Raw genomic sequence first — 22,642 nt, forward strand, 5'->3', positions numbered from 1 at the left:
CCTACTACATCTTTGTTGCACAAGAAAAAAAGACGGAAAATGAGCAAGTTTCAAAAACGTTGAGCATTTACATGGGATACAAAGTCGAATGTGGAAGTGGGTATTCTGCAGTTAGAACTGCTTTTCAGAATCGATACTAGTTATTTTTTACAAGATCAGCCAGAAGCAGTATTGGAAAATCGGTTTACGAAGAGCGGTTTTTGGAGCCCCTTGTAAATGTAATACCCGCATGCTGACGTTCACTTAAGAAACCAGCCAAGACGTGGAGGGGGTGGGGGAGGGGGCAAGACGTAGGGGGATGGGGTCAAATGTTAGCTCCGAGTAACAGCTGGAAGTAGACTAACTACGCTAAAATCGGGGAAAAAAAGCTGGACAGAAGTCGGTTTTTGCGTCTCGTACAAGACAAATTATCACACCTACCCACAGATTATACAAGAGTCCAAGAACATCTTTTTACTATAGTCTGTTTGTTCATTATAAGTGTCACACTGAAAATCATAAGCGTCCTATTGTTGTCACTGGTAATTTCTACTTTTTTTTAGACCCATTTACATCATATTAAACACGCCCGGAAAAGAGATTGTTTTATTGAGACAGATTCTGCATTTCCAAAATGCTGAAAGGCGCTGACACAGTGCAGCATCGTCAACTGCTAATGAAGATACGATCGTACGGAGTATCTTAAGAGACATTTGATTTCCTCCAGGAATATTTGACGAATGAAGCCCAGTATGTTACACTGGACTGTGAAAGCTCTACAGAAACGAAAGTAACATCACGTGTGCCCTGTGAAAGCGTAGTAGGACCTCCGATGCTTTCAATCTACATGAACTATTGAATACATGAACTATTTACCAGCTAGGATCAGCAGCACTGTAAGGTTGTACAGAAAAGTATCATCACTGGACAATCGTAACAAATTTCAGAAAAATCTGAACAATATTTCCCCTAGGTATAGTTAATGTGTACAAGGTGGATAGGTATAATACGCAACAAATTGATTTATTTGTTTAAATTTTCATTAATGGGTAACTCGCTAAGTCGTTCCTAAGCTTCAAAAAGGTCTGCCTTGGTTGACACCGGATATTAGCCGGATGCCAGCCACTTCACGCTCTATTTATGTGATATGTGAACTTGTGCTGACGAAGTAACGCCACGGACAAACATCGCTAACGATGTCAATCAACTATACAGGACGAAACCAATCACAGGAACAGAATCGGTCACGTGGGGTGCTGGGGGCGGCCTGAGGAGTGTGGCCAAGTGAAGTTCCCTGTCCTCAGGCAGCTCTCAGACCTTCCTTCCGCTCCTCTCCGGCCATGAAGGCCCCACCTTGTGCAAAAGATATCGGACTTCATTTCTGTATTCCTTAAGGATAGACAACAAACCATGCTAGGATTCAGTTTCAGTAGTAAACTTTGGCATTTCTGGTTCCACACCCTGCAGACATTTCCTAAACAGCGGATGCCCAACCGCTTCTGAAGTCCTTCCTACCGGCCAAATCTTCAAGCACTTGTACAGATAGCAGCGCTCATTAAAGCTGGACACGTGTGAGATAATAGCCTCAATAAAGATAACGAATCCGATATTATCCTATTACAAGGTTAGCGATGAACATCTTCAGCATCTTACACGATATAGAGCGATGTGGAATAGGACGTCCATGTAAAATCAATATGGTGAAGCGAAAATGCAATGCATGTGTAAAGGAAATCACATAATAGGCAGTAGCAGCGTGCATTAGGACACAGTGCATGCGCAAAACGATACAAAGCTTAAGTTATTGCAAGTTTGTGTCCGATGGGCTCCACGATTATTGTCCGAAGACGGTAACCTACAGAGAAGAACCATCGGCCAAAATCTTCAGAGATTTCAAAATGAAGGTGATGGTTTTTGGACGAGTATTGTGATAGGCGATGAAAGCTGTAAGGATGGGAAGCTAACACTACGAGACGGCGAAGGATATTCAGAAAGCAGGGCATCACTGTCTTCATGCAGCTGGAACATAGTTCTGTCGGAAGGATATGTTCAGACTTGCAGAACATTGGCGAAACCGTGTGCAAAGAAATGGAGATTATGTTGAAAAGTGAGAGAAATATCTCTAGATTACGATGATGCACTAGGCTTCATTTTAAAAAAATTAAGAGATTTAAAAATTGTTGCTCATTACTTTTAGCATAATAATTCCACGTTTTTGCTTTCGTGAAGTGAAAAGTTTGATACTTTATACCCTTGAACTTTTACAGGCAGATTCCAATGTTCGCATCACTTTGAAATTTTAGCAAGATTCATTCAAATAACTGTTCGCTTCGTTCATAACATGTTTTGTAACAAAACCTTGCAAAATCTATATAAACACACTTACTGTTGTAGCCCTTAGACGAGGAAGAAGTACTGTCGCTTCGAAATACAGTCTCTGGTCGACCAGCGCCCTCTGCTTCACATCCTTCGGATAGAGAGATTCATCCTTTCCGTAGCGTGACACCAGGTAAGTGGCGATTACGTGGCTGCCACAAGCGGAACATTATTACAGCGTTACAGAGATTGTGAGAATGGAATAATGGAGTATCTGAGACGACACAGAAAATCACCGCTGGACATACCTGTCGTGAAGAATCAAACCATTGTCGTCCATGGCTGGTACCATGTGTTCTGGATTTATCTGAAATAAAAGAGGCAGTATTTAGTAAAAATCAGAGTTTTGGGGACTAACATAGTCAAATGAATACTAAAATACTAGACTGTTTCACTGGTTCAAATGGCTCTGAGCACTATGGGACTTAACATCTGAGGTCATCAGTCCCCTAGAACTTAGGACTACTTAAACCTAAATAACCTAAGGACATCACACACACCCATGACCGAGGCAGGATTCGAACCTGCGACCGTAGTAGTCGCACGGTTCCGGTCTGAAGCGCTAGAACCGCTCGGCCACAGCGGCCGGTTGTTTCACTAGTGACTGGCGGAAATCTCATAGCATATCTACGATAGCTTGGTGTCGACAGTGATTCACTACCAGACATGGATGTAGCTGCAGAAGAAGAAGGCATCTCGTGGCTGCAAGAAACTCTTTATTGCTGTTTATTTACGGTCATTCAGTCTTCGATGCTGCTAGTGTTGATCCCTGGCGAGCACGACAGATACACCAACACCTTGTCTCTCGGTGTGTTTAGCTTTCAATCTGCTCTGGCCAGCAGTGGCGCAGGCCGCGTGCTGCCGTTACTGCTGTATCCGAGTATGTGTCGAATTTCCCACCTGTAGCACGATGGCCAAGAGTCGGCTGCCGTCACCGAGAAGGCGGCGGACAGCATCTTGCCCCAAGGTCACAGGGCAGAGGAGTCCTCGGTTTGGACCCTGGCACATTCAGAGATGCATGGATCCCAGCATCGCAGATCTTTGAAGGTGGCAGAGTGCAGAGCTGCCCACACACCCAGTCAGGCAGCAGTCGAAGGCTGGTGCTAGAGAAAGATGGCCACTTTCCATTCCTGGATGTTTTGGTTAAACGGAAAGGTGACGGCTCGGTGGGACATTCTGTCTATTGTAAGCCCACTCACACTGATTTGTACTTGCATTCTTCTAGTTGCCATCATCCATCCCAGACCATCAGTGTACTTAAAACCGTTGTGCATAGGGCACATGCGGTGTCGGATGCAGAGAATTTGCCTAAAGAACTTGCACATTCAAGGGCGGTGTTCAGAGTCAATGGATACTCGACCCGGCAAAGTAACAGGGCCTTCTCAACTAGAGCCAGGAACCGGGAAGTGAATACAGAGGAGAACGCGCCAGCCAAGTCCCTAGCTTTTCTTCCCTTCGTTGGAAATATCTCCTTCAAGATAGCGAGGATTCTTAATAACTTTCATGTGAAAGTGCTTTTTCGTCCTCCATCTAAGATTTAGGATTTGCTGGGATCGGTGAAGGATGATTTGCTACTGCTTGAGGTGACAATTTACAAAATACCGTGTCAATGTGGTATGGCCTATATACACTACTGGCCATTAACATTGCTGCACCACGAAGCTGACGTGCTACAGACGCGAAATTTAACCGACAGGAAGAAGATGCTGTGATATGCAAATGATTAGCTTTTCAGAGCATTCACAAAAGGCTGGCGCCGGTGGCGACTCCTACAACGTGCTGACATGAGGAAAGTTTCCAACCGATTTATCATACACAAATAGCAGTTGACCGGCGTTGCCTGGTGAAGTGTTGTTGCGATGCCTCGTGTAAGGAGGAGAAATGTGTACCATCATGTTTCCGACTTTGATAAAGGTCGGATTGTAGCCTATCGCGATTGCGGTTTATCGTATCGCGACATTGCAGCTCGCGTTGGTCGAGATGCAGTGACTGTTAGCAGAATATGGAATCGGTAGGTTCAGGAGGGTAATACGGAACGCCGTGCTGGATCCCAAAGGCCTCGCATCACTTGCAGTCGAGATGACTGGCATCTTATCCGCATGGCTGTAAAGGATCGTGCAGCCACGTCTCGATCACTGAGCCAACAGATGGGGACGTTTGCGAGACAACAACCATCTGCACGAACAGTTCGACGACGTTTGCAGCAGCATGGACTATCAGCTCGGAGACCATGGCTGCGGTTACCCTTGACGCTGCATCACAGACAGGAGCGCCTGCGATGGTGTACTCAACGACGAACCTGGGTCCACGAATGGCATAACGTCATTTTTTCGGATAAATCAAGATTCTGTTTATAACACCCTGATGGTCGCATCCGTGTTTGGCGATATCGCGGTGAACGCACATTGGAAGCGTGTATGCGTCATCGCCATACTGGCGTACCACCCGGCGTGATGGTATGGGGTGCCATTGGTTACACGTCTCGGTCACCTCTTGTTCGCATTGATGGCTCTATGAACAGTGGACGTTACATTTCAGATTTGTTACGACCCGTGGCTCTACCTTTTATTCGATCCCTGCGAAACCCTACATTTCAGCAGGATAATGCATGACCGCGTGTTGCAGGTCCTGTACGGGCCTTTCTGGGTACAGAAAATGTTCGACTGCTGCCCTGGCCAGCACATTCTCCAGATCTCTCACCAATTGAAAACGTCTGGTCAATGGTGGCCGAGCAACTGTCTCGTCACAATACGCTAGTCACTACTCTTGATGAACTGTGGTATCGTGTTGAGTTGCATGGGTAGCTGCACCTGTACGCGCCATCCAAGCTCTGTTTGGCTCAATGCCCAGGCGTATCAAGGCCGTTATTACGGCCGGAGGTGGTTGTTCTGGGTACTTATTTCTCAGTAGCTATGCACCCAAATTGCGTGAAAATTTAATCACATGTCAGTTCTAGTATAATATATTTGTCCAATGAATACCCTTTTATCATCTGCATTTATTCTTGGTGCAGCAATTTTAATGGCCAGTAGTGTAGTAGGACAGACAACGCGTACAGTGGAAGAGCGTTGTACAGAACATCAACGCTGCACTCGCCTACTGCAACCCAGTAAATCTGCAGTTGCGGAACATTGTATTTATAACGGACATTCAATGGAGGACGACAAAACTTCGATTTTGGCCACAGCAACATCTTTTTGGGACTCCATTATCAAAGAATCCGTTGAAATAAGCATTGCGGGAAATCTAATGAACCGTGACAGTGGTTACCAATTGAACAACGCATGGAATCCCGTCATCTCCGAAATTTTCTCGAGACGAAGACGCCAGAAGACCTCGATAGCTGCGGCCAGCGACAATATCGACAGCAGCTGAGTATTGCAGTTCCACCAGCGAAGGCGCTATCGCTGGGTGGTGTGGTCCTCCTGTGTCCGCGACTGCAACGCATGCGCGGCTGTACTATCAGCTCACTATGTAAGACGGAGCGGAGAACGCCTTCGTGAGTCCTCGTTCGGCTCACCTGATGATGGCAGGCAGTCGTCCAGCAGAAATATCGTGCAATGAAGTTTACGTCGACCGGCTGCAAACCCGAACTCATTTTGAACACTGTATATGTGGCTCATACACGGTGATGCACCAGAAGATTTTCGCAGCAACATGCGTGTGCATTTGAAAATTCCGTCCAAGACAGTTTCGATTGGTCGGAGAGGCCCCACATCTTTGCCTGTACATTCTCCAGACCTCAGTTGACTAATGTTTTCACTAAGATTCTTGAAGTCACTGATGGTCGACGTCACTCACGTCGTATTTTATAACATTACTGATACCGTCAATAATGTTTCAAATTTATCATACTTCATGTGATTCATTCATTTAGGTACTGTGAAATCATAATCATAATTATTTCTAAAAAAATAATGAAGTATGTGTAAAACGCGATGGTATGAGTTGTACGTCCTCAAGTTGTCTCGTACGCAACTCTTTAAAAAGCAGTCATGGCGACAACAAACTGAGTTACGTGACGCAGTACGAAAACAATGAGATTTATAAATAAGAACTAGGAGGAAATACATCAGTTATTGACTATTTAAGTATTTTACTAAAATACATTTATAGCCTTCCAGTTGAATTAAAAAGGATCCAAGAACAAAGAAAATTTTAATAAATTACAGTCCTTTCCATTTTTCTACTTTCTCCATTGAAGAATGTGTAAACGTGTGTGTGTGTGTGTGTGTGTGTGTGTGTGTTTTTCAAAAACGCAGAACTAATTTTTAATTTTTAATAAATAGCACACAACCATAAGAGAATGAATGAGCCACTTAATACGGATCTGGTGTTTAGGAGTCTTGAAGGACACAACGAATATTTACTACACTACCAGTGTCTTACCTTAAGATACTCCTCTTGTAAGTGTTCATTCTTGAACAGATCGATGATTTTCACGGTGACATCGATCCCAAGAGCCTTAGCAACAGTCAAGGCTACTCGGGACGGTGGGCTGGGAGGAAAGTGATACAGAACTACAGGCATGATTCACGGGTCGTCTGAAAACAAGCAAAATATATGATCCCTTTATGAGAAAGGTGACAGGAAATTTCTAAGAAACTATCATATAATTTCTCTGCAACAACTTTGCCCATAATATTTCAGAAGGTAATGTGCTCAAGAGAGGTATAACACTGAAGTACAGACAATTTACTTATAGAGTCACAGTTGGGACTTTAACAGGATTGCTCAACTGAGAACGGCATTTCTATATTTACTCACCAAGTACACTCTGAACACAAAAAAAAGAAAAAAAACGCACTACGAAGGAATTACCCGAATGGGAAGAACTCGGTAGAAGTGATGCACACTACTGGCCATTAAAATTGCTGCACCACGAAGATGATGTGCTACAGACGAAAAATTTAACCGACAGGAAGAAGATGCTGTGATATGCAAATGATTAGCTTTTCAGAACATTCACACAAGGTTGGCGCCGGTGGCGACACCTACAACGTGCTGACATGAGGAAAGTTTCCAACAGATTTCTCATACACAAACAGCAGTTGACCGGCGTTACCTGCTGAAACGTTGTTGTGACGTCTCGTGTAAGGAGGAGAAATGCGTACCATCACGTTTCCGACTTATAAAGGTCGGATTGTAGCCTATCGCGATTGCGGTTTATCGTATCGCGACATTGCTGCGTTGGTCGAGATCCAATGACTGTCAGCAGAATATGGAATCAGTGGGTAGAAGAGGGTAATACGGAACGCTGTGCTGGATCCCAACGGCCTCGTATCAATAGCAGTCAAGATGACGGGCATCTTATCCCCAAAGCTGTAACGGATCATGCAGCCACGTCTCGATCCCTGAGTCAACAGATGGGGACGTTTGCGAGACAACAACCATCTGCACGAACAGTTCGACGACGTTTGCAGCAGCATGGACTATCAGCTCGGAGACCATGGCTGCGGTTACCCTTGACGCTGCATCACAGACAGGAGCGCCTGCGATGGTGTACTCAACGACGAACCTGGCTGCACGAATGGCAAAACGTCATTTTTTCGGATGAATCCAGGTTCTGTTTACAGCATCATGATGGTCGCATCCGTGTTTGCCGACATGGCGGTGAACGCACATTGGAAGCGTGTATTCGTCATCGCCATAAAGGAGTATCACCCGGCGTGATGGTATGGGGTGCCATTGTTTACACGTCTCGGTCACCTCTTGTTCGCATTGACGGCACTTTGAACAGTGGACGTTACATTTCATATGTGTTACGACCCGTGGCTCTACCCTTTATTCGATCCCTGCGAAACCCTACATTTCGGAAGGATAATGCACGACCTCATGTTGTAGGTCCTGTACGAGCCTTTCTGGATACAGAAAATGTTCGACTGCTGCCCTGGCCAGCACATTCTCCAGATCTCTCACCAATTGAAAACGTCTGGTCAATGGTGGCCGAGCAACTGTCTCGTCACAATACTCCAGTCACTACTCTTGATGAACTGCGGTATCGTGTTGAAGCTGCATGGGCAGCTGTACCTGTACACGCCATCCAAGCTCTGTTTGACTCAATGCCCAAGCGTATCAAGGCCGTTATTACGGCCAGAGGTGGTTGTTCTGGGTACTTATTTCTCAGGATCTATGCACCCAAATTGCGTGAAAATGTAATCGCATGTCAGTTCTAATATAATATATTTCTTCAATGAATACCCTTTTATCATCTGCATTTCTTCTTGGTGTAGCAATTTTAGTGACTAGTAGTGTATATGTGCAAATAAACAAATGAATACAATGTCAGAAAAAATGGATGATTTATTTAAGAGGAAGAGCTTCACAAACTGAGTAAGTCAATAACGCGTTGTTCTACCTCTGGCTCTTACGCAAGCAGCTATTCAGCTTGGCATTGGTTAATAGAGTTCCTGGACGTCCTCCTGAGGGATATCGTATGAAATTCTGTCCAATTGGCGCGTCAGATCGTCAAAATCCTGAGATGGTTGGAGGGCTCTGACCATAATGTTCCAAACGTCCTGAATTGGGGAGAGATCCGGTGATCTTGCTGGCCCAGGTAAGATTTGGCAAGCACGAAGACAAGCAGTGAAGGGCAACATAACGGAGTATAGAATATTGTCGACGTGTCGCTATGCTGCAAGGGTGCCGCGGCTGACAACCAAAGGGGTCCTAGTGTGAAAAGAAATGGCATCCCAGACCATCGCTCCTAATTATCGTACGTATATCAGTCGACAGTCAGGTGGTATCCCACCATTATCCAGGGGTCTTCAGTCTGGAATGTCCTTGTCTGAAGTAGAATTGTCTCCAGTGATGAGCCCGAAGTCGAGTCTGGAGACGTCCCAGAAAGCGGTGGGATACGAACTAGACTGTCGTCCGCCATATTGCCCGACAAACAGGAGTGACGGTGTGGGGTGCCATTTCTTTTCATAGCAGGACCTCTTTGGTTGTCATCGGCGGCACACTTGCAGCATAGCGACACGCCAACAGTATTCTACGCTCCCTTTTGTTGCTCTTCGTGGCAAATCATGCATGGCTTACACTCCGACAAGATAATGCCCGCCCGCACATGGCGAGAGTTTCTACTGCTTATCTTCGTGCTCGCAAAACCTCACCTTGATCAGCAAGGTAGTCGGTTCTCTCAATTGAGAACGTTTGGAACATAATGAACAGGGGTCTCTTAATCATTCTGGGATTCTGACGATCTATCGCGTCGATTGGACAGAGTTTGGTTCCATACTCTTCATGAGGACATTCAACAACTCTGTTAATCAATGCCAAGCCGAATAACCGCTTGTATAAGGACCTGGGGCGGACCAATGCGTTATTTACTAGCTCCATTTGTGGAGCTCTTTCTCCTGAATAAATCATCCAATTTTTCTTGAATTGGAAACATTTGTTTGTCTGTACGTGTCCATCATATCTACTGATTTCCGTCCCATTCGGAGAATTCCTTCGTGGTGCGTCTTTTTTTTTCTTAGAGTATATTGAAAGCTTTATATATTTGATTCTTTTATGATCTTGCCAAGACATTTTACCTTGTAATAAGAGCTCATGTTTTATGAAATATATGATTTTGTAAACAACTAGTTTGAATCACTCTTTACAATGAAGTATGCAAAAAGTTGTGTTGAATAATTATAACAGCGCTAGAAGGAGACAACATTTTAGTGTCTGCGAAGACACCGTGAAGGGCGTCCCAAAGGTTACATTTCAGGTGCGCTTTACTGCTTACAAGAGAGAATAACCTACCAATTTAAAAAAATATCACGAAAGTTAATATTTTTCCAGGCAACGCAAGCGTTATGAGCCCACCGGACAAAAAAATTAGTCACTTCCTTAAAAAAAAAGGTCAGTGGTTGGCTCAAATGGCTCTGAGTACTATGGGACTCAACTGCTGAGGTCATTAGTCCCCTAGAACTTAGAACTAGTTAAACCTAACTAACCTAAGGACATCACAAACATCCATGCCCGAGGCAGGATTCGAACCTGCGACCGTAGCGGTCTTGCGGTTCCAGACTGCAGCGCCTTTAACCGCACGGCCACTTCGGCCGGCGTTGGTCAGTGGTTGCTTTGGAACACTGTGGATGTCACAGAACTCTTAACAGGTGGTAATGTGAGCCACAACAGCTACCGTAAGTCTTGGCACTGAAGTGACGTGTATGTGCCCAATGAATTGTATGAAATTTACACAGTAAGACAGGTCGACGTCAAGTTGTGAAACAGTATCCGAAAGGAGCTGACGTGTTTGAGGGCGCTTATGATCACACCGTGAATGAAGCTTCCAGATATAATGGTGTATCAATCCAGAATCTCCAATTTGTCTACGAGAAATGATAAGAAGAGCAGTCACAAAGCGAACAGGGACCAGAAGCGGGCGTCACGCCTTGTCAATGATAACCAGTTATGAAACCGACAGAAATTGCTGTGGTCGGTGAATCCAAGTCCTTCTCAACCAGCTTGCGAAAGAACATCGTGAAGGGAACTGCATGCACTAGCCATTTGGGAGTCAGATACCTTGCAAAGGGCCACTGCTCACAGCAGTGCATACAGAAACTTGATAGTATTTGAGAACAAAATTCAGTCATCATTTGCACAATTATTTTTATTTCACTTTTTGAACAGATTAATCTAGCATCCTTAGAAGCCTACAAAACCTGGGATGTTATAAATCATTAGAACATTGCCATACACTTATGTAAAGCTTGCTTAGTATTAAATTTGTTTCGCAGATGACAATGTTTTCTTCACACACACATAAATTCATGACACACCCAAAAATGTACATATTGTATATGATAATTATAAATACTATAAAAATTGTAAGTAAGGTATATAGAGGCAGTTTATGCAGGATGGTCAGAAACAGTTTGAAAAGCTTGTAGGGGTGTTTCAGGGGAAGCTATGCTGAGAAATAATTGTTACGAAAGAAATTCGATCCGTTGTCCATTTCCGAGTTATTTAGCATTGAATTTAGCTAATCAGGTCGTTGTGCGCGCAAATTCAAGCTTGCACGCGCTAAACTGCGATCATGCACAGATATCGGTGGGTCCGTGAGTTACCACTTGTTCAAATGCTCATTACCAGTTCAAATTTGACTTTTTCGGAAGTGATAGATTTAAGCTAGGTGAGCAACAGCTACGTTTGTACAGTCTGAAGAAACCAAACGGAGAACACGATTCGCAATACTTTTTCTGACGGGCTGCTTAAATTTGTGCGCGACGACCCGATTGGCTAACTTCAATGCTAAACACTAACTCGGAAACGGCGCAATGTACAGAATTTTTCTCTTAGTTATTTCTCAGTACAGCCTCTTCTCCGACACCTTTACAAATTCTTCAGACTGTTTCTGACCACCTTGTACATTATATTGTATTGTATGTGAATTGAGGGCCTAGAAATGACGGAGAGGCTCCGCCCCCGCCACAGCCGCAGTGGTCCACAAACCCACGACGACTACCGCAGTCCACTTCACCTCTCCGCCGCCCCACACCGAACCACTCTTTCAGGGTTATTGTGCGGTTCGGCCCCTGGTGGACCGCCCCCAGGGAACTCCTCACACCAGACAAGTGTAATCCCTATGCTTGCGTGGTAGAGTAATGGTGGTGTACGCGTACGTTGAGTACTTGTTTGCGCACCAATCGCCGACATAGTGTAGCTGAGGCGGAATAAGGGGAACCAGCCCGCATTTGCCCAGGCAGATGGAAAACCGCCTAAAAACCATCCACAGACTGGCCGGCTCACCGGACCTCGACAGAAGTCCGCCAGGCGGATTCGTGCCAGGGACCAGGCGCTCCTTCCCAATCCGGAAATCCGTGCGTTAGACCGCACGGCTAACCGGTCGGGCTACCTTGTACATAGTATATTTGAAAAACTTGGCACGTAGTTCCAAATAAGCTATTGCTGACTTTAATATCTGTAAGTAATGGGCTACAGAATGAACCTCTTGGAAGAGACTGAAATATAAACATTCCTACCTAAGTTCCAAACATTTGTTGAACGATCAGCTTGCATTGAAAAATAAACGCTATTTTCATTTTATATCAGCTCTTATAAAATGGAGAAAACTAGCCCATTCTTTGAGATATTAATATCAGCAATAGCTTATGTCGAACAATGTGCCAAGTTTTCCAAATGTATTATATATAACATCCTTCATATATTTTATGATTTTACACGCTTTTACACACGTTAGTTGCTGCTATCTCAACATTTTCACTATGTATTTAAAAAGTGATTCATTTACTGTAGATTATTAATCTATCTTCATAATTATCACATAAAATACTGTGTGCACAATTTTGGACATGCCATGATATTAGGCTTTTGTGAAGAAGATACTGACATCTGCTAAAAAATATTAAGTACGTTTTTGTAATAAATTTCTTGTACTTTACATAATTCTATGGCCAAATTCTAATGGTTTACAACATCCCAAACTCCGGAGGCTTCTGAAGATGACGGATTAATCTATTGAAACCCGTAATGCGCAAAAAAGTAACTGTGCAACTCGTGACTATTTTATTCTGAATTACATACTACAGTTTCTGAGAAAATAAATGCTATGAATAAAATTATAAAACTAGATAATAGCTGACTGGTGTATGTGCTGAGGAAGAAGAGTCCATTGAGGTTTTGTGAGCTCCTCTGGGGTGCGATAACTTGTGTGACGCCATGCGTCGTCCAGCAGAAGGAAAAGTTCATTTACGTTTTTGTGGCAACGAAACGTAGAATTTGTTCCATCAGTTTCCCGAGAGCATCACAATAATCTTCAGAGTTGAACATTGCCTAACCCCTTCAGTGTCCCAGAAGACAGTGACACAGTGACCACGACTTTACCGGCTAATGGTGCGGCTTTGAACCATTTCTCTGGAAGAGAGATGGTGTGGCGCCACTCCACAGTTGCCAATTTTGTCTGATTCGAAGTGATGACCCCATGTCTCATTGCTTCTGACAATGCTCGACAAGAAACTGTCGCGGTCAGCCTCGTAAAACGCAAACAATTCCGCACAAATGGTCTTTCGTTGCTCTTCATGTTCTTCTGTTAGGCGGCGAGAAACCCAGCTGGCACACACCTTTGTGTATCCCAATTGGTGCCCGTCCGCTTAGTCGAGCAGTCTAACACAGGGCTTTCTGGAGTGGGAAGGAGTGCCTGGTCCCCGGCACGAATCCGCCCAGCGGACTTGTGTCGAGGTCCGGTGACCGGCCAGTCTGTGGATGGTTTTTAGGCGGTTTTCCATCTGCCTCGGCGAATGCAGGCTAGTTCCCCTTATTCCGCCTCAGCTACACTATGTCGGCGATTGCAGCGCAAACAAATTCTCCACATACACGTACAGCACGCAAACATAGGGGTTACACTCGTCTGAAACCGCACAATAACCCTGGGTTCGGTGGGGGGCGGCGCAGGGGTGAAGTGGACTGCGGTAATCGTCGTGGGGTTGTGGACCACTGCGGCTGCGGCGGGGACGAAGCCTCTCCGTCGTTTCTAGGTCCCCAGTTAACATACAATACAATACCCCAATTGGAGGGCGAGTGTGTCTGCACTACCAACAGAGACAACCAGTTGTGAAGCGAGATGTTCGATTGTGATCCCTCGATCACCTCCGGACGTTCCAACATTGCACGAGTCACCGCTGTGTGCGGCCGGCACGCGAGAGATCAGACAGATTTGTGCGACCTTGCTGCGATGATGACAAACGCCTCACCCATCGACTCACCGAGCTGTTGTTCACTGCCAGATCTCAGTAGACATTCTACAAGTGCCTATGAATACCTGCGATGCTCTGGTTTTTTGCCAAAAGAAACTACGTGACAGCTCTCTGCTTGGAACGCACCCCCTTTACAGACGCCGTTTTCAAGGCTGCATATAGCGCTGCCACATACTGGAACTTCACCAAACTATAGAGGCTGAAGCGCGAATATTCCGTGACGAGCAAGAAGAAGTATTTAACAGCTGGATGACATCGACGATGGAAGGAGATACAACAGACTGAAGGAAGAAGCTTAAGACAGGGAACATTGGCATCAGAATTTCGACATACTAAGACACGGACCTTCCACTAGGCATAACACTACATAATAATAATAATAATAATAATAATAATAATAGTGTAAATAAAATTTATTTTATTTACTTCTTTTAGAAGAAAATACAGTATACAGATTGTAAAGTAGTTCCTCGAGGAGTTTCAGAGTTATGTTTACATTTAATCCTTTTTCATTCTATATGTCCACCCCTCTGTTGAGGGGCCAGACAAACGTGTGGTTCCTGAAGAGGGGCAGCAGCCTTTTCAGTAGTTGCAGGGGCAACAGTCTGGGTGATTGACTGATCTGGCCTTGTAACACTAACCAAAGCGGCCTTGCTGTACTGGTACTGCGAACGGCTGAAAGCAAGGGGAAACTACAGCCGTAATTTTCCCCAAGGACATGCAGCTTTACTGTATGGTTAAATGATGATGACGTCCTCTTGGGTAAAATATTCCGTAGGTAAAATAGTCCCCCATTCGGATCTCTGGGCGGGGACTACTCAAGAGGACGTTGTTATCAGGAGAAAGAAAACTGGCGTTCTACGGATCGGAGTGTGGAATGTCAGATCCCTTAATCGAGCAGGTAGGTTAGAAAATTTAAAAAGGGAAATGGATAGGTTAAAGTTAGATATAGTGGGAATTAGTGAGTTCGGTGGCAGGAGGAACAAGACTTTTGGTCAGGTGAATACAGGGTTATAAATACAAAATCAAATAGAGGTAATGCAGGAGTAGGTTTAATAGTGAATAAAAAAATAGGTGTGCGGGTAAGCTACTACAAACAGCATAGTGAACGCATTATTGTGGCCAAGATAGACACGAAGCCCATGCCTACTACACTAGTACAAGTTTATATGCCAACTAGCTCTGCAGATGATGAAGAAATTGATAAAATGTATGATGAGATAAAAGAAATTATTCAGATAGTGAAGGGAGACGAAAATTTAATAGTCATGGGTGACTGGAATTCGAGTGTAGAAAAAGGGAGAGAAGGAAACATAGTAGGTGAATATGGATTGGGGGTAAGAAATGAAAGAGGAAGCCGTCTGGTAGAATTTTGCACAGAGCATAACTTAATCATAGCTAACACTTGGTTCAAGAATCATAAAAGAAGGTTGTGTACATGGAAGAATCCCGGAGATACTAAAAGGTATCAGATAGATTATATATTGGTAAGACAGAGAGTTAGGAACCAGGTTTTAAATTGTAAGACATTTCCAGGGGCAGATGTAGCCTCTCACCACAATCTATTGGTTATGAACTGTAGATTAAAACTGAAGAAACTGCAAAAAGGTGGGAATTTAAGGAGATGGGACCTGGATAAACTGACTAAACCATAGGCTGTACAGAGTTTCAGGGAGAGCATAAGGGAACAATTGACAGGAATGGGAGAAAGAAATACAATAGAAGAAGAATGGGTAGCTCTGAGGGATGAAGTAGTGAAGGGGCAGCAGAGGATCAAGAAGGTAAAAAGACGAGGGCTAGTAGAAATCCTTGGGTAACAGAAGAAATATTGAATTTAACTGATGAAAGGAGAAAATATAAAAATGCAGTAAATCAAGTAGGCAAAAATGAATACAAAAGTCTCAAAAATGAGATCGACAGGAAGTGCAAAATGGCTAAGCAGGGATGGCTAGAGGACAAATGTAAAGATGTAGAGGCTTATCTCACTAGGGGTAAGATAGATACTGCCTACAGGAAAATTAGAGAGACCTTTGGAGAAAAGAGAACCACTTGTATGAATATCAAGAGCTCAGATGGAAACCCAGTTCTAACCAAAGAAGGGAAAGCAGAAAGATGGAAGGAGTATATAGAGGGTATATACAAGGGCGATGTACTTGAGGACAGTATTATGGAAATGGAAGAGGATGTAGATGAAGAAGAAATGGGAGATAAGATACTGCGTGAAGAGTTTGACAGAGCACTGAAAGACCTGAGTCGAAACAAGGCCCCGGGAGTAGACAACATTCCATTGGAACTGCTGATGGCCTTGGGAGAGCCAGTCATGACAAAACTCTACCATCTGGTGAGCAAGATGTACGAGACAGGCGAAATACCCTCAGACTTCAAGAAGAATATAATAATTCCAATCCCAAAGAAAGCAGGTGTTGACAGATGTGAAAATTACCGAACTATCAGTTTAATAAGTCACAGCTGCAAAATACTAACTCGAATTCTTTAGAGACGAATGGAAAAACTGGTGCAAGCCGACCTCGGGGAAGATCAGTTTGGATTCCGTAGAAATGTTGGAACACGTGAGGCAATACTGACCTTACGACTTATCTTAGAAGGAAGATTAAGGAAAGGCAAACCTACGTTTCTAGCATTTGTAGACTTAGAGAAAGCTTTTGACGATGTTGACTGTAATACTCTCTTTCAAATTCTAAAGGTGGCAGGGGTAAAATACAGGGAGCAGAAACCAGATGGCAGTTATAAGAGTCGAGGGGCATGAAAGGGAAGCAGTGGTTGGGAAGGGAGTGAGACAGGGTTGTAGCCTCTCCCCAATGTTATTCAATCTGTATATTGAGCAAGCAGTAATGGAAACAAAAGAAAAATTCGGAGTAGGTATTAAAATCCACGGACAAGAAATAAAAACTTTGAGGTTCGCCGATGACATTGTAATTCTGTCAGGGACAGCAAAGGACTTGGAAGAGCAGTTGAACGGAATGGACAGTGTCTTGAAAGGAGGATATAAGATGAACATCAACAAAAGCAAAACGAGGATAATGGAATGTAGTCGAATTAAGTCGGGTGATGCTGAGGGTATTAGATTAGGAAATGAGACACTTAAAGTAGTAAAGGAGTTTTGCTATTTGGGGAGCAAAATAACTGATGACGGTCGAAGTAGACAAGATATAAAATATAGACTGGCAATGGCAAGGAAAGCGTTTCTGAAGAAGAGAAATTTGTTAGCTTCGAGTATAGATTTAAGTGTCAGGAAGTCGTTTCTGAAAGTATTTGTATGGAGTGTAGCCATGTATGGAAGTGAAACATGGACGATAAATAGTTTGGACAGGAAGAGAATAGACGCTTTCGAATGTGGTGCTACAGAAGAATGCTGAAGATCAGATGGGTAGATCACATAACTAATGAGGATGTATTGAATAGAATTGGGGAGAAGAGGAGTTTGTGGCACAACTTGACGAGACGAAGTGACCGGTTGGTAGGACATGTTCTGAGGCATCAGGGGATCACAAATTTAGCATTGGAGGGCAGCGTGGAGGGTAAAAATCGTAGAGGGAGACCAAGAGATGAATACACTAAGCAGATTCAGAAGGATGTAGGTTGCAGTAGGTACTGGGAGATGAAGAAACTCGCACAGGAAAGGGTAGCATGGAGAGCTGCATCAAACCAGTGTCAGGACTGAAGACAACAACAACAACAACATGTCCACCCCCATTCCTAGACGCGTGGGGTAGCCCTAGTTCGATGGTATTTTTTACATGTAGTAAGTCATATTTGTGCGAAATTTCGTTGAAATTATTCTACGCGTTACAGAGTTATGCTAATCCCTTGTACACCTCCATAGCCCATAATATGTAATCCCGTATAAGGTGTGATTCAATTGTCACACAGGCGAAAACGCTCTGAGGGAATTTTATTCTCTGAACAGCCAGCGAGTATTTGTTTTTCTCAGCCATTCTCTCACTGTGAAGGTTTTGTCCTGACATATTTATGATTCTTTCTACTACGTTCTTCAGACCGTTATATCTACATCGTCAGGTCGATTTAAGTCATTTAATATGGCATGTGTGTCTTGTAACTACAACTTGTGGGTAGATTTCCAGTGTCTTTCAATGGTCACAGGTTGCTTTTACAATCTTACCTACGACCTAGTTCGACCCGGTAGCTGAATGGTCAACGTGACGGATTCCCGTCCTAAGGGCCCGGGTTTGATTCCCGGCTGGGACGGGGATTTTCGCCGCTAAGGGACTGGGTGTTGTGCTGCCTTCATCATCATCTCATCCCCATCCGGCGTGCAGATCGCCCAACGTGGCGTCGAATGTAATAAGACCTGCACCAAGGCGGCCGGACCTGCCCCGCAACGACTCCAAACGCTCATTTCCATTTATCTACGACCTATACCCTCACACAAAACTCGTACTTACAATATATTCATGCCTTATAAACTGATATAAATTCACTTCATGGTGGAGGTATAATCCTCCGAAATATGTACTGGAAAGTATAATATAAAAAATGTGACTCATTAGACTAAATTGTGGTTTCCATTCATATTCATAACGGTCATGGTCAAACCAAACCTAAAATGCTCACTTTGAAATTATTTTTTTCTTCATTTTGTTTATGCTTATTTTCAGTGGTTGAGTCGATGTAATAGCAAACGTCAGAGCTTAATCCACCAGACGTCCCGTAATTCTCTTTCAGGGTTGTAGCACGTTTTAATTGGCTTTTAGAAACCAATTCAGCGTCCAGGTCATAGAATTAACTTAACCCCTTCAGCATTAACTAACTCCAAAGCAAATTAATTATTGTAGAAATACAAAACTCAAAGTGTATTTTATCAAATGGCAATATATTTGAGTGTACGGAAGTTACCTTTATATGGGTAAGGTGCTAGTACCAGCATTACAGGCCAAACAGTATACTTCTTCATTTTTCTTTAGTCTCATGTAGGTCATCTCTTTGAGACCTTCATGTACTGGCACAGCCTGCTTTACCCGATTACATTTGGAGAACTTATTCCAGAATCGTTTCACTTCGTCAGAAACATAACGCTGATTGGACGATATTAGCAGTTACAGAAACCGTTATTACAATAAAATCAAGGCCACCGTGTAGCGTTCCGGCGCAGGTCTTATCATCAGCTTGGGTGAAGATGTGTTCTAAGCAGTTCAATCAGTACGTTGAGGACAATTTGGTTGAGGTCTACTGAGTCACCCTTAAGCGAGTCTGAGGGAGAAAGTCTCCTAGGATGCTTAGCACTGGTGATTCTGGAACGGAGAGGAGAAAATTTGATTCATGGGAAGTGCAAACACAATTTAAGAACAATTTATTTTCCCACTATTATGTTAGGCCCTTCCAGTAACCCAAGGTTCATGAGTTCTACCTTACGATATCGAAGACAAACACTCCGCTTGCAGCTCGTTCCGAAAATACCCAGTCAACTACCTTAACCACAATTGGAGACAAGTGTGAAACAGCGCTTGTCCCTCTTCATATTCTGACATAAAATATCAACTACTGGCTCCGCGCCGCGGTGTTATCCGAGGTTAATCAGCAATTTGTAATAAACTGTTACTCCCGAAACTCACTATCCAAGCATATGCGCCATCACAAAAGTTATGGCTTGGAAGTCTTGCGGCGCAAATCATTTGCGACCCAGCAAACCGCGCGACACCAAAAAAAATAAAATAAAATAAAATAAAAATAAAACAAGAAAAATCCTCTAAATTTTGGAATAATGGGAAAACCTGACAGAATTAATGTCATTCTCAGCTTACTAGTTTACTTCATGGAAAACATTTTTATGCGACCAAGTAGCGATTTATAATATGTCCCAGAAACAGGTGTAACTAATTTCAAAACTGTTTGCGATATGCTTAGCACGGGAAACCTCATAATTGTCTGGGTGTGCATGGAGAGCCATAAATATACTGCAATATGTCGCTGTGAGCAACTTTCCGAAACTTGTTGTTCTCCGTATATATGTAGAGAAAGCTGAGTACCCGGACATGTCCGGGTATACACAGAGTGTACATAAAGACCGGGAACACTTTCAATTATTTATTGCACAAGAACCAAACATTGTACAGATATCATACATATGTCATTTTGAGGAGAAACCCTGAAAGTTTTTATCATGTATACCCCTACAGCGTAGTTTGGTAATTTGCCGATAGTCAGCGCTAGTCGCAAACACGGGGAGTTCAGGTGCGGAGCAAGCTTTCTGTGTGTTGAAGTTCGACAAAAACACGTGTGCTACAGCTGTTTAACGGATGTTTGTACCGTAAGAAGCCACCAACAAGGAAGGCCATTTACCACCGGCACAACAAATTCGTTACGGCGGGTTGCTTTGGCCCGACAAAGAGAAACGGACATCCCAGTGTGAGTGAAGTGAATGTGGAGCGCGTACGAGAGACATTCATAAGGAGTCCAAAGAAATCGGTGCGTCGTGACCCCAGCTGCCCCGTGCTCTCCCCTCCTTCTCCATCCTGTCTGACCTTTCCCTCGGCAGGTCCCACCTGGTAGTTTTATTCTTCGTCGTGTGTGCTCCAAGTGGGTTTTAAGCGTGTTGTTTCGGAGTGTTTTTAATACTGTGGCCAACTTGTAACCTGTGCATGCGCATCCAGTGTCTTCTCTGCGTTTTAAGAATCGCCAACTGTTTTTTTTAACTTTCTGGTGACTTTTTTAACTGTCCCCAATGAACGTCTACATGTCAGTGTATCTTTACCTCCATTTTCTTCCCTTACTCTGTTTTATGTTCTCCTTTTTTTACCTCCTTATGTATGTATTATTTTATTCTTGTTTTAGTTGTCATGTCAGGCTGAAGAGCGGCGGATTGTGCTGCTGACAGCCCTCTCCTGCCCATATGGGGCAGGGGAATGAAATCACAATAAAGAAAAAAAGGATCGGTGCGTCGTGCATCCCGTGAATTCGAAATGGCTCCAATGACAGTGTGGAAAGTCCTGCGACAGAAGCTTCTTGAAACCATTCAAATTGGAGCTAGTGCAAGAGGTCAATGACGACGACAAACGCAAGTGTTTTGAGTTTTGTCCGCAGTTGCAACAACTGAATGAGGATGGAGATGGCATTGTCCATTTCTTAATTTTTAGCGACGAAGCCCCTTTTCAGACTAATGGGAAAGTTAACAGGCATAATTGTCGAATCTGGCGTACAAAGCATCCACACGAATGCACTGAATTTGAGCGTGATTCCCCAAAGGTAAATGTTTTTTGTGCCTTGTCACATCGAAAATTGTATGGACCATTCTTCTTCGCCGAGAGCACTGTCACTTGGACATGTTGCAGCAATGGCTGATGCCTCAAATGCAATCGGACTCTAAGTTCACCTTTCAGCAGGATGGGGCTCCACCCCATTTCCATCACGAAGTTCGTGGTACCTGAACACCGACCTGCCGCATCAATGGATCAGCCGTGCTACAGAAGGGGACAACTGTTTCATGAAATGGCCTCCCCGATCACCAGATCTCACTCTGTGTGACCTTCTTCTGTGGGGACACATTGAAGATCTGGTTTATGTACCACCTCTCCCACGTGATGCAGCAGAGCTCCAGGAGAGAATACCGGAAGCGACTGCCACAGTCGACGATGCCATGCTGGGACGGGAGTGGCAAGAATTCGATTACCATATTGACGTCTGCCGGGTCACTCATGGTCCGCACATCGAACGTTTGTAAAAAAAAACTTTCAGAGTTTCTCTTTAAAATGCAATATGTACGACATCTGTACAACGTTTAGTTCCTGTGCAATAAGCAATTGAAAGTGTTCCCGGACTTTATGTACACCCTATATTTTTTCCAGTCTTCTATCAGTCCATCTCCTCCTCCCCCCCCCCCTCTCTGTCCATCTCCCGCACCCCACTCTCCATCGATCTCTTCCTCCCCGCTCTCTGTCCATCTTTTCCTCCTCCCTATCTCGGTCCATCTCCCTCTCCCACATCTCTCTGTCCATCTCTCCTTCTTTCCTTTCTCTATCCATCTCCTTCTCTCTCCACCCATGTATATTTACTCATCTTTCTCTGTTCATTTCCTCATCTCCCTCTCTTGTTCATATCCTCCTGCCCCATTTGTCTGTCCATCATCTTGTGCCCCCTCTCTGTGTCCATCTCGTCCTGCTCCCATCTGTCTCCACGTTATCATCACACCCCAATAAGGGGCTGGAGGTTCTTATCCCCACATGACATCTTTCCATATCGTAGCTGTCTACCAAATTTGGTTGAAATCGTTCTGGGGGTTTAGAATGACATTCTATCTGTGGTTTTGCCCACGTAAGCACTAGGTAAATCTATTTCATGTAGGAGTATATTTAACATATTTCACACGTATTTGTACAAATATTTCATATTTCATCCGTATATCTAGCGAGTTTTGCCGTGCAGTCTGATTTTCAGGTAGGTCAATGTTTATGACGTCATATCTTCTGAACAATGTGTCGTACAACGATATAATTTCGCTGGTACATCCAGTGGTACATACGTTTAGTGTCTGCGGAAAGCGTTCTGTGAATAGAGTTCGTAGTGAAAAAGTAGTACATCAAAACGTCATGTATGATGCAGCAGTTTTC

General features: G+C 43.9%; 1 protein-coding gene and 1 long non-coding RNA gene across 4 annotated transcripts in view; one reads left to right on the forward strand and one right to left on the reverse strand.

Annotated features, from left to right (window-relative positions):
• Nucleotides 1-22,642, reverse strand: part of LOC126412091 (glutathione S-transferase D7-like) — a 244,675-nt gene that overhangs the window by 32,494 nt on the left and 189,539 nt on the right. For all 3 annotated transcript variants that reach the window (XM_050081512.1, XM_050081511.1, XM_050081509.1), the window contains exons 2-4: nt 6,745-6,899; nt 2,604-2,662; nt 2,366-2,507 (exon numbers count right to left, since the gene is read on the reverse strand). In XM_050081512.1, the coding sequence (XP_049937469.1) occupies nt 2,366-2,507; nt 2,604-2,662; nt 6,745-6,885 (342 nt within the window). In that variant the 5' untranslated portion in view covers nt 6,886-6,899. The remainder of the gene's footprint in view (nt 1-2,365; nt 2,508-2,603; nt 2,663-6,744; nt 6,900-22,642) is intronic.
• The window catches only part of LOC126412092 (uncharacterized), a 152,693-nt gene that overhangs the window by 12,243 nt on the left and 117,808 nt on the right, over nt 1-22,642 (forward strand). The gene's annotated exons all lie outside the window — the stretch shown is intronic.

The sequence above is a fragment of the Schistocerca serialis genome, chromosome 7 (genome assembly GCF_023864345.2).
Source record: "Schistocerca serialis cubense isolate TAMUIC-IGC-003099 chromosome 7, iqSchSeri2.2, whole genome shotgun sequence".
In the NCBI taxonomy this organism is placed as follows: Eukaryota; Metazoa; Arthropoda; class Insecta; order Orthoptera; family Acrididae; genus Schistocerca; species Schistocerca serialis.